The sequence below is a fragment of the Toxotes jaculatrix genome, chromosome 24 (assembly GCF_017976425.1).
Source record: "Toxotes jaculatrix isolate fToxJac2 chromosome 24, fToxJac2.pri, whole genome shotgun sequence".
In the NCBI taxonomy this organism is placed as follows: Eukaryota; Metazoa; Chordata; class Actinopteri; family Toxotidae; genus Toxotes; species Toxotes jaculatrix.
Window position 1 is genome coordinate 5,654,930 of NC_054417.1, and position 12,343 is coordinate 5,667,272.

At 43.0% G+C, this 12,343-nt stretch overlaps 1 protein-coding gene across 3 annotated transcripts in view; it reads right to left on the minus strand.

Annotated features, from left to right (window-relative positions):
- farp1 (FERM, RhoGEF (ARHGEF) and pleckstrin domain protein 1 (chondrocyte-derived)) overlaps positions 1-12,343 on the minus strand; it is a 47,440-nt gene that overhangs the window by 7,806 nt on the left and 27,291 nt on the right. For 2 of the 3 annotated variants that reach the window (XM_041032042.1, XM_041032041.1), the window contains exons 7-15: positions 11,443-11,557; positions 9,536-9,683; positions 8,726-8,821; positions 8,433-8,599; positions 8,266-8,334; positions 8,015-8,090; positions 7,410-7,620; positions 547-755; positions 144-233 (exon numbers count right to left, since the gene is read on the minus strand). In XM_041032042.1, coding sequence (XP_040887976.1) covers positions 144-233; positions 547-755; positions 7,410-7,620; positions 8,015-8,090; positions 8,266-8,334; positions 8,433-8,599; positions 8,726-8,821; positions 9,536-9,683; positions 11,443-11,557 — 1,181 coding nt within the window. The remainder of the gene's footprint in view (positions 1-143; positions 234-546; positions 756-7,409; positions 7,621-8,014; positions 8,091-8,265; positions 8,335-8,432; positions 8,600-8,725; positions 8,822-9,535; positions 9,684-11,442; positions 11,558-12,343) is intronic. The other variant, XM_041032043.1, reaches the window with a different exon arrangement.

The window sequence follows — 12,343 nt, forward strand, 5'->3', positions numbered from 1 at the left end:
GTGTTTATACTTGGCCAGACTAATTCCTGATCTCAACACAGATGGCTTTACGTAGAGCTTTCTCCCTTAGCGGCCTCATCGTAGGAGAGTACATGTGGACGGACGCACAGATGGGCACTCAGAGATGTTTTAGAAATCCTCACCTCTGTGACGACCTGCAGGTCTTTGAGGTAGGTGCGCTCCGTGGTCAACAGCTCCTTGGCGATGAAGTAGGCCTTGTCTGTGGGAAACTTCTGGACACAAACCGAAAGATGAGATCGATCCAGCTGTCCATCCATCAATCTATCACTGATCAATGAACAGCTTAAACCTTAAATCTATTTATTTACTCTTCAGCTCATAAATTAATGGAAATTGGTATTATTGCCACAGCTTGCTGCTGGGCTTCTGTTTCCTTTTTCTGGAAATGGGTTTGATATGTTGATTAAAGACACGAGGGCTCAACGACATGACAAACATACAAGTGTTTATATGATGGATTCAGCATGAACATAATCAGATGTTGCTTTACTCTAAATTGTTCCCCCTCCCTGTGTGTATGCCCACCTTCCTCCTCGCCTCATCCTCATCGTCGTTGCGGACATATCCAGCCTCAGTCAGCAGCGGGCTGGTGAGTGGCGATAGCTGCTGTCCCTGAGGACTCTGACCTGGACCCAGGACACCGGTGCCACCCATCTCCTGTCCATTTACTGAGCCGTTGCCGTTAACTACCACACGGGGACTTCCCAGAGGAGAGTCATCTGAACCCGGGCTTCCTGGGGAGGAAAGGAAAATGGAAAGGGGAGGGAGATGGGGACAGGACCAGAACAAAGAGTGAGATAAAAGAGGAGATGGTGGGAGAAGGTAAGGGATGGTGTTATGGTAGATTCTATATGCACAATATGAAAGCTGTTCAGCTACTTTCATGAAATTCACTGCCACAGTGCGTTCATCTTTCTTATCATCTCATTCTTACATTCATTCTCAGTGGAGGAAAAGGTCTCCAGATTTACTTTTCTGAGCTCAAGATGTGAACATATTCTCCCAATAACTCCTCTACATTCCTCACCCAGTATGGCAATGAATTTCAAGGTTAGACAATCCTACACAATCAATCTTAAACTATGAGTCAGGACCCAGGATGAGCAGCTGTTATGTTCCAGCAGGTCCCCACATGACAAAAATGCTACGATCCCTTGACTCCGAACGAGGCTACATCTACTCTGTTTGTCTATTTGGATCCTCATCTAAAATATGGTTAAAAATATTGTAAAAAAAAGGGACAGAAAGATGGAAAATATCACAATAAATGTTAAGTAGATGGTTAGTAAGGAGCTATGGATCATACAAGTTTGCATATTTGCAAGATGTTTAATAAAGGCCATATCTGTGCATTGTAAGGGCGGGTAAAAAGACAAAGGTTAAAAAGCAGTTCCCATTATCTCCCAGTTATTTTTTAATTAACCAAATAGTCCTTTGTTCTATAGAATGTCCTTCAGTCAAAGGTGATGTGTTCATCTATGAGCAGCAAAATCTGTCACTTGTGCTTCAGGATTACTCCATTTTCAAAATAACTGATTCTGTTAATCCATTATGCATTATGACAATCTATGAATACTTCTCCCGTCTTTCCATTTCCTTTACAATGCACCATAGATATGATCTTCAACAGCTATGAGATAGTCTGGGTGGTTGTGATGCCTAAATAATTTGTTTTTTTTAATGGGAGTCTGGTTTGACTGTAGCTGAAATCAACTTCAGCAACTTTTGGGGAAATTATTATCATCTGGACAGAAGAATAAAAAGCTAAACCTACTTTTCACTATAGACAGAGTCACTACAGAGGTTTACTACTACTAAGTTGTGACTGTATACTTGCCCAGGTGCAAAGTTTCCAAAGAGTCCACTGTTATACACCAAACTGGATCATGGGTAAAACCATGGCAACCACAGAGTGAAGATCTGTGACGGGTGCTATAAAAGAACTTACCACCGTACAGAAAGCAACTAAAAACTATTACGACAAGAAAACACAGGTGCAACAGCGAGCTAAAAGGAGCTAGAAAACATGAAACAGACAGAAACATGCCGGGTCACGTGTGCACACTGAACACGGAACAAAACAAAAAACCCACTACTCTACAATCTAACTACCACAACACAAGACAAGGGAAGGGGTCACAATTCAAGCAGGATGAGAGTGGGTGGGTATGTGAGGGGTGGGGCAGGGGTGGCTGGACAGTCGTAGCCCCTACAGAAAATTCTGGAGTCCCTTTTCTTCGAACATACAAGGCTGTTTTTTATTGACACTAGTGCACACAGTTATCACTTACAGTGTTAAAAAGAGAGACGAAGGGTAAAGAAAAAAACTCAGAGAAGTCAGAAGAAAAAAAAAAATCCAGTAGGAGTTTTGTGACGAAAATGAAAAAGGACAGGTGTGCAGGAATACACAGTGTTACAAGAGTGACAGAAAACCAGTGAGTCAGTGATTCTTGAGGCCATTTAGTCAGTGTGCGTTAAGGTAAAAATGGATCATTTCTTTGTAAAGGAACATATAAAACTATCTGGCAGCTCTTCAGCTAAATTGGCAGCAGTTTGAACTCTGCATGCTCAGTATTTATTTTACGATTTCATGCTTTAGAGATGTTACAAAGCCTGTCGCTCAACAAACACAGCATGCTACAGCACTGGCAAGCACCATGGGAAATCAAATAAATACATGGCATGCAAAATAAAACTGCCACCAATCTGTGAATGATAAAATTAGAAGAACAGCCACAAAGCTCGTTTATCCCTTCCAAAGAAGTCAGTAAAAAGTGCGTGATGTAAACAGAAAGAGAAGCATGATGCTCAAACGCCAACGTTACACCGTTTTAGCAACTGAATTTTAAAATAAATAGTTTGACATTTTGGGAAATATGCTTGTTGAGTTTATTGTTGAAAGTTACATGAGAAGACTGATACCACTCTCATGTCTGTAGGGTAAATATGAAGCTACAGTTTGCCTGGCTCTGTCCAAAGGTAACACAATCCCTGTACAATCGTACTTCAGGACAGAACCAGCTTGGCTGTTTACCCGTTCCCAGTCTGTTTGCTCTGCCAGCTTCTTTCTCTAGCATCACAATTATTGTGCAGGCATTAGAGTGGTATCAATGTTTTCATCTGGTAACAAAGCAAACATGCACGTTTCCCAAAATACCCAACTATATCTTTAAGCAGCCCGATATCATCCAAACACGACCACATCATCACAGTGTGTATATCGCAGAAGAAACTACAATCATTTTACTTGAACATTTAAAGTAAATCTAGCAAATTTGGCTCTGATAAACTCTATTAACATACAAATTACAGTACAAAATCACAATCTATCAGTCTGTTACTGTGTGTACAGCGCATTCAAATTACACAGAAGCCTGAAGTGACTTGCTGCAAGTGCTATTTGGTGACAGGCAAGATAAGGTGGACTCAACTCCAGTATTCAATTATGTATGTGTATGTGTGTGTGTGTGTCCATCTTCTGACAATACTCATACTTTCACACCCTGCAAAATTATGCCATGTCTCTCAAAGATATCTTTTTATTTTTTGCACTTACATTTGCATTAAGCTTAACTTTACTTGTGTCTGTCTACCTTCGCCCTCTCGCTCTCTGTTATAAGAGCACTGGAGTTGAGTCAGACCTGTTTCGTACTTGTGCACAGAGAGGAAACCTGGAGCAAAACACAAATGGTTTCTAAATGTTTAAAAAAGACAGGGTGCGGCCAATTAATCATGAGGGTCTAGTGATGAGAAAGGCATGAAAACTGTAACCACAGGGAGTGAAGAGGAGCTGGTGTCTGAAAAATGTAAAAATGCCCTACAAATGTTGTTGTACTGCACCTAAAGCCTCTCACACATTTGAAACCATTTTGAGCCCCATGACAGAAACACCAAGTGATAAAGTGAGCAGAAGCAGAGCAGAATGACAGAAAAGCAGGGACTTTGCTTGCCTGGTTAACATGCATTCACAGTAAAGAAAAGGAAATGGTGAGAAAACAGTGTTCAGGAATCCAGAAACATGCTTAAAAACAGTGAATTTACAAAGCATGAACATTTGTTTCAGGAAGAAGCAGTAGCTCTGAGGAAAGAGACGGCTGTTTGACTTTAGATGATAAAATCTTGATAATATTTTGTCCCAGTTAAGTCACCTCGTAGCTTGAACCCCTGTGTTTTAAGGACAAACGTTTCCTGAAAACTAAAAAATGTGCGCCGCAGTGAGCAGACAGCCAGCAAACCATAGTGATGGGATGGGAGGCCAGGACACCTTCAATAAGCAGCATTGTAACAGAAGAGAAAACAGAATCCAAAGAAAGTGAAAGATAACAGTGAGTTACTTTTTTCTTTGCTGTTGTGTGGTTGTAGCACATGCCAAGGGCCAAGCCAAGCAAAGTGAACAGCTATGGATGGTCACAGGTTTAATGACGACAGCAGGAGGGTTTGATTATCGCTTATCGTTTGTATAAATGTGTGAAAACGTGAAAGAAAGAAAAATGAATGGTAGGAAGATATAATGATAAAACAAATGCCGTAGCCAATCAACAGAAGCAGCGCAGATAATGCATCTTCAGTAGAAGTGTAGTAGACAGAGCCTCAGTTATTATCAAAAATACGGGTATAAATGTTAGGGCCAAACTTTTTAACTTACAAATCTATTCAAACTCTTGGTCGTCCACTAATGGTAAATACAAAAGAGAATTACTACAAAAGCTTCTACCACAAACGTCCAAATTACAGTGCAAGTTGCCCACAACAGACACAGACAGACAGAAATCCAGTGAAAGCATAAAAAAGTGCTCCAAAGAAAAGGACTTTCGCTCGGCCAAAACCGAATAAGAAGGCAGACTGACCATTAGCCACAGCACTCCTCCTCCAAAAGGTCCCAGTTGCTTACACATTAAACACATTTTTCTAAAAGCTGAGTGTATTATTCTAAGTATAATCCATTCTCTACCAAAAACATTCAAATATACTGTCAATAACATCTGTGTTCCCCTTTAAACCTCCATTACGTCTCATTGAAATCCCTTAATGAACTCCAGCTATTAAAGCCCTTCTATTGCACAAGACAACAATCAAATAATTATAAAACGTTTGAGTTTAGAGGAAAGGCTACATTAGGGGACTACAAAAGGGGAAACATTATCACTACAAACAGAGTCCTATTAGAGTATAATAGTACAGCAAGGCAGCACATCCTGGTCAACTCAACAGCTTTCAGAACAAGCTATCACGAGTCACATTTCACCTCAACTCAGTGCCACCTAGAAATCAAGTTTATCTCTTGCTTCAACACCTTAATATCTCAACAACAAACATTGCTTTTCTCTCGTTTAGAAAAGTGAGCTACAGTCAACAGAATCGTAATCTCTCCTAAATGGAACAGACTGACGTGGATTATATCAATGCTACTAAATGATTACTGAGAGGAAGAACTGCAGAAGCTTCTTCCTCAGAAAAACTACAGTTCTACTCATGAAGGTTTAACTTCAACCACAAAATCTGTATGATTCATCTGCACATACAACACATTTTATGGCACGTTGTAAGGAAGGTTTTCCTTCAAACACCACCTATGCTAATGCTTTAACTTTTTACAGCGAGCTGGCAAAACTGCCTTGAGGCTTTTAAATGATTTTCCTTTTAACAAGTAGCCAGCAGCTATATGTGTGAAGTTAGACTAAGGGGCTTGCATACAAAACTCAATATAAAAAATTGTACTGATTGTGGGGTTTAGAAGCATCTAAAGGTCAGGTAGGTGTTTCTATTCACAGTTAGAAAATCCACAAAATATGTCAGAAATTTCCACATTCCAAAAATATGTTAGAGCCTTTGCTCAGAAGGTGTAAACTCAGCTAACCTAGTGTAAAAATATGGACTCAAACTACTTCTTCTATTTCGATATTCAAATATTAATGGAACGGTTTTCAGTCTTCATAAATGTAACTGGGTGATAGATTTTTAAAAATTCTCTCAGAGGATAAAATGAACTTTACACAATTGTTTATCTGTAAAATACTAAATTAAGATTCCTACATAACAAGATTATATTTATTGTGCATAATAATGGATAATTTGAGGCTCAACTACTTCTTATACAAATCCCCCTCAACAGCTAAAAACCCGGCCGCCTATATCTTCCTCATTAAAGCGGTAACATCCTTCCTCCTCTTCCTCGCCATCCTCTCCCTCCCCCAGCTGCAGACTCCCGAAGGAGAACTTGCTGCGAGGCAGCGGGGAGGAGTTCACGCCGTTCAAGTTAACTGAATTCAGGGAGCTGACGGCAGCAGGGTTGCCGTACATTAACGGCTGGCTGTACGCGCTGCTACCGGTGTCTGACTCTGTGTCACTGGTGTCGGTGCCACTGCTGGTGGAGCCGTCGATCATCTGGACCGGCTGGTTGAGATTGTTGGGTTTTCCCTGACGGCCAAATAACCGCTGCACAGTATTGGATCGCGCCTGACCCGTAACCATGAGGTTTCCTGCGTGATTGCCGTTAGTTAGGATCATTCTTCGCTCCATCGGGGCAGAACACGGGGCTTGGACATGCAGTCCAGGGCGATGAGGGTCACGGTGGTGGATGGGAGTAGATGTCAGCTGGCTAAGAATGAATGGATCGGTATCTGAGCGGTTCCTCATGTTGTTGTTGCTATAAGGTTTGGCCAGATGTGGTGGTGTGTGGTTTGAGATGATCGGGGAGTAGCTGCCATAGTGGTTTGGTGGGTGGGATGACGGCGGGACAGGGGGGGTCTCCACAGGGACCGCTCCCGGACGTTTACTGAAATAATGTCCGCCATCATCCCAGCGTGAGCCTGAGCGCGGCTGACCGTAACCGTTTGTGGTCTCGGCGTGACTGAGCGAGTTTGTGCGGTGGTGGAAGCCGCTGATTACCGGGCTGGAGCACTGACTGCGAGTCCCAGTTCCTAACGGACGACCTATCGCTGCGCCTCGCTTGTCTCGACCCTGAAAGATCTCATCCAACAGCGTGCTGTGGAGCGGGAGACGGCCGTGAAACGGGCTCCCATTTGACAAAATTTCATCATCTGTCTGCTCATGACTCAGATTAAACTTGTTGGACACCGGAGACTGATCTACATGGTTTCTGTTACCTAGCACACCCTGCTGCTGATGCTGCTGCATCAGCCCCTGGTGATTGGTGTGGTAAAACCCATTTACAACCCCAAACAGACTCCCAGCTTGCCCCCCATTGCGACTGCTACCCCCATACTTATTATTATATGCAGTAGGCTCATCCTCATTGCTGTCATTTGCATTGCTGTGGCCCCTGGTAGCCCTGTGGCTCTTTGTCACATCACATTCACTGTCTATGTCGCTGCAGTCTATGTAAGGAATAGAGGAGCTGCTGCCTTTGTTTGCCCTGCAGGATGGACCTGGGTTGAGGAGCTGCTGGTCCGGGGCCGACCCTGCGCCGTGGTGGTTCTGTTTGGACTGAATCGGGTCTGAGCCAGGCGCAACCGGGATATCTCGGAAACCATTGGCAGGGGCTGTGACCAGTGGCGGCTCCTCTGAACCGTTAGATTCAGCCTGATGGCCCAGTCTGACTGAGTCAGGCTGGTCTGCTGACAGGACAGACATGGCACTCTGAAAAGAAAAGAGAACAGGAAGAAAAAGAAAAGGCAGCAATGGGTTAAAGAGGAGAAAAGGAGAGAACTGAGGAGAAGCTTTTTTAAAAAAAACTCTTATTTAACCGGACCCTTTAAACTGAATTACAGATTTTGGAATAATTTGTTACTTACGGGAACAGCCTAAGAGAAAGCGCACATTCACACACACTCTGACTCCCTGGAGCTGCTCAGGACAAAAACAGCTTTGTACCTTTGGCCACAGAGCAGCTCCAGATTTAAACAGAGCGATAGAGAGAAGTAATAAAAACAGACACCAAGAGCCTGTAAATGTGTACAACCTTTGAAAATGCAATAAACAACACTATGGGTGCATAAAGGTCGTCCTCTGTTGGTGTTTAAGTGTGTATTACCTCTTTTGGCACTTGTGATCTGAAGGAAGACGAGTGAGGGGACATGCCGCTGTTTGACAGAATCTTACTGTGCTTCCTGAAAAGAGTACAAGAGACAGACGAGGTCAAACCACGTGCAACTAATCAGCAAACAGAGAAATATGATCACTGTTTTATGTCTCTGCGATGTGATGGATGCTGGGTAGGCTGGCTCTGTCTCATGCAGTGATGCCTCTGTGGTTGCAGGAATCTAATAAAGGAGGGAGATTCACCTTTCAAATGGAACTTTCTTTAGCTCAGAGTCTCTCACATAGTCGATGATCTGCTTCTGAGTTCGACCGCTGCAGGAGAGAAGAAGAGAGAGAAGCAGGTGATGAAAAACAAAGATAAATGCAAATGTGTAGTAGTTTCCTCTCTTCCCTTTTTATCTTCTCCTAACCTGAACCGGAACGAGGATCCTCTGGTGAAGAGGATGGGCTTGGGTTTGGGCTTGGGCTCCTCAAAGAGCCTGAAGAAGGCGTGATACTCTACGCAGATCTTCCAGAAGACCTTGCAGCAGTCCCTGCTGGCCATGGCAAACTCCAGCGTGTCGTGGTGGGCATTCTGCTGGAAGACGCACAGGCAGATATCAGTATATGAGTATGGACGGAAGGAAGAAAAGAAGGAAGAGGGAAGGAAAGTACAGAGAAAAATAAGAGAAGAAAAAGGCAAAAAAATGTGTCATATACTTACTGTGGGATCTGCTCTCAGCTTGATTAGGAACCGTTTGCGTTTGAAGCTGAGTTTGCGAATCTTGGACCAGTTGAAAGCATTGATCTTTGTGTACCCCTAAATAAAGGAGATGGTATCATGAGAAGCTGATACAATAATATATTCTCCATGCCCAAAAAATGTGTTTTATTTGATTCTTAGAAATCCAAGACACATAATGTGGGTGTACTTCCTAGTTCCCCAAACATATTTTCCCATTTTGGATAAATAACACATTAGGCACAAGCACAAGCTACCATTCAGTGCATTCTTCGTCCCTGCTGAGCTGGGTGGAGGCTCACCACAAAACCTCATGGACCAATTAACCAAGCTGACACATCAGCTAAACTTTCAACATCCCAGCACTCTTTGAAAACTTGTGAGAAAAATCAGAAATAGCGCAGACTGAACATAATTGGGGTCAGTCTGGTCAAAAGAGCGTGCATCTTCTCTCTGACTCCAAACATAATGCAGAAAGGTATCAGAGAGTGTTTGAAACAAGGCGTGGCCTTCACTAAACCATGAAATGCTGACTGAAGATGAGCTGCAGTGAGGATATTTCTGCTTGAACACACAATTAAGTAGCTGACTCTGACCTTGTCTTAGTTTATGTGGAAGAAACACCCACACTACGACCTGAGCAGAACCTGAAATTGCATTTCAGGAATTTACAGATTATATCAGTTTTTTGTCTTGTCTTTTTTCTCCTATCATTTCATCCCTATTTCTGTATTTATGGTAAGACTTTACCGTACGTTTGACATGTACAGGCCCAGTTAAAAAAGGCTTTACCTGGAAAACCAGCACCCCGGTGTGTGACACGGCCAGGCTGAGCTTAGTCCCCTCTCTGTCCTTGGCTGGGTGCAGACGAACACCATACATCTCCAACCGCCGAGCGATTTCCAGCAGCTGGTAGTCTGACTCTGCAGGGGTCTGCCCGCTATGGAGGAGAGTGATCGATCAGTCCAGAAATTAGCCATCGATCAACATATTCATCAATCAGCAGCTCATCCAACTCTTTCTCAAGCTGAAGCAATAAAACATTCATCTTAGTTTCTCCTTTTTCTCTTCTGTTAGCTTGTAGGTTAGGTGTCTCCATACGTTTAACTCTCAGAGCAGCTATAGGTGGGCAGAATGGACTGTTACCATGGCAACAACCACTGGGATGTTTAGCACACTTTCCTGAGTGATTTGTCAGCATTTAGGGCAAATCAATATCCTTCACCAAGTGGTTATGAGCGTTTGGACTGTATGCAGGAGATGCTCGGCATGACCCATTCCAAGTTTCTAATCCAGATGGATTGTGAATGTAGAAACAACAAACAGTCTTAAAATACACCACAAGATCAGATGGCGGTGCACGCTGTGGGCGGAAAGAAATCTGCCACAGAAGAAGTTTGTTTCCTCACAAAATCTGAAAATAGCTTCCTGTTTCCTGTATAAGCTGGTGAATTAGCCACTTCCTTCCTGCGTCGGCGAGGGAGGGAGGTTGAGGGACTGGAGAAGAGAAGGGAAGGGAGCCGGAGAGCAGGAGCCCACAGAGAAAGGGTGTGAGGTGCAGAGTGTGACATGGCAAATTATCAGCAAGTAGGAGGTTTGGTTTTCAGCTCTTATCTGTGGTTGAGGAAGGGATTCAGGGGAATTTACACTTCCAGAAAACAAGAAAATGGATTTGACACTGATTTGTAAACACTGAAGAGAGGCGCGCGTGTGTGTGTGTGCATGCACGCATGCATGTGTGTGAGGTTCCAGGGGCACAGAGGGAGAGCCAAGTTGTACGTTTGCAGATAGCCACCTCTGCAGGGGAGAGATTAAAAGTGTGTATGTGGACATGAGTGTGGGTGTGTGTGAGCAGTTGTGGTTTAAGAGATAAACATCTCTGCAGGAGAGAGACGTGTGGGTTGGGTGTAATTGTGTAATGGGTGTGTGTGCGTGTGTGTCTGTGAGTGTGATTGCGAGTGCACTTTGAATAAACAGATAAATATCTCTGTGGGTCAGAACCACAGTACTGTGGAACTCCATGTGCTGTGTGTGTGTGTGTGTGTGCTTTGGTTAAACATAATGTCTTGTGACACCTTAAATCTTAATGCCACCAAGAAACTGATCCTCAGTCAGACTTAAGCTCAGCTCAGTATTGTTTTCCAAGCAGGGATTACCCAGCTATTTCCAAGGAAACAGTGCCGCTGCTGTGACTGTTAGAATGACCTCAACTGTTGTTTCCTTATTCATATTAATGCTAAGGTGAAAATCAGAGCAGTACATGTTTATCATTACTGAACACATTTCCTTACATAAGTTAAGATACGTGTACAATCAGTGCACTGAGCAATTCTGCAGAAAGTATAATGGTATATTAACATTAGAGCTGAAACAGTGAGTCAAATAATCAGATAGGATCAACAAAACATTCATCCACAGTTGTTTCTATAATTAAAACAGTGATGAAACACCAAACATTTGCTAATCGCAGCTTCTAAAATGTGAAGATTTGCTGTTTTTTCTCCTTTATATCACTGTAAAATTAATAACTTTGGATTTTAGAGAACTGGTGAGACAAAACCAGTGATCTAAAGATGTTTCCTTGGGCTCTTAGAAATAATTACTACATGCACTAAATATTTTATTCTACATTACTTGAAACAATATTATTATTTAACAATGTACTGAAAACACAGTCAAAACTGTGTGCAATAACTCACACATGCTTGCGGTGGCAGTCGGTGATCTTGTCTCGGATGGCGTCCTGGTCTGGCAGGTACTTGTTGTGGAGGAGATGCTGCCAGCTCTGGGTCTCATCAAAGTCTCCTATCTCCGCTGATGGAGGGACAGAAGGGAGGGAGAGGGAGGGTGAGAATTCAGGGGTTTTTTTCAATTTTATTTGAAGTGAAAATGAAGAGGGATTGTGTATTGTTTTAATCTTAAATATACTCTGTGTCCATCTATTCTACTGTAGATAAGATGAAGTGTACTGATGCGTGTGTCTCCATCTGTTCAATACCAGCAATAATAACCCCCATACTGTACCACCTGCAGGTGCGCATATATACACACACACACACACACACACACACAGCACTGACAGTTACCACGGCAACCGAGCGACATCCTCCAGCATGCTGTGCCTTAACCCGCCGCTGTCTTCGAGACTGAATGGAGTGCATAAATTCTATATCCTCCACATATGGTGCTGAATAACAACTGTCAGGTAGATGAACGCACAGAGCTTGACGAGCAGGTGTGTATCACCAATAACATTATTGGTTTTACATGTTAAGGGAATATGGATGGATTTATGGAAGTGACAAGGACTGTGGAATAAAGACCGAGCGACAGGAGGGCAACACGTCGAACTGGGATCTCGTGATCTAATGCGGGCAAGAATCTGCTCTGCTGGAGAGAGACGCCTCCCAACAAAAGATCCCAACTGTGAGAGCCTCTTCCCATTAGCATTACTGTAACTGTAAAACACTGAGAGAGGCAGCTTTGTATTGAAATTATCATTTATTCAGTGCATTCTGGGCCATGATAAGAGCCGCCATGATAAGAATTTCCCAAAAAGAAATTTCTGTCATGATATTTCTGTATTTGCTGATTTATGCT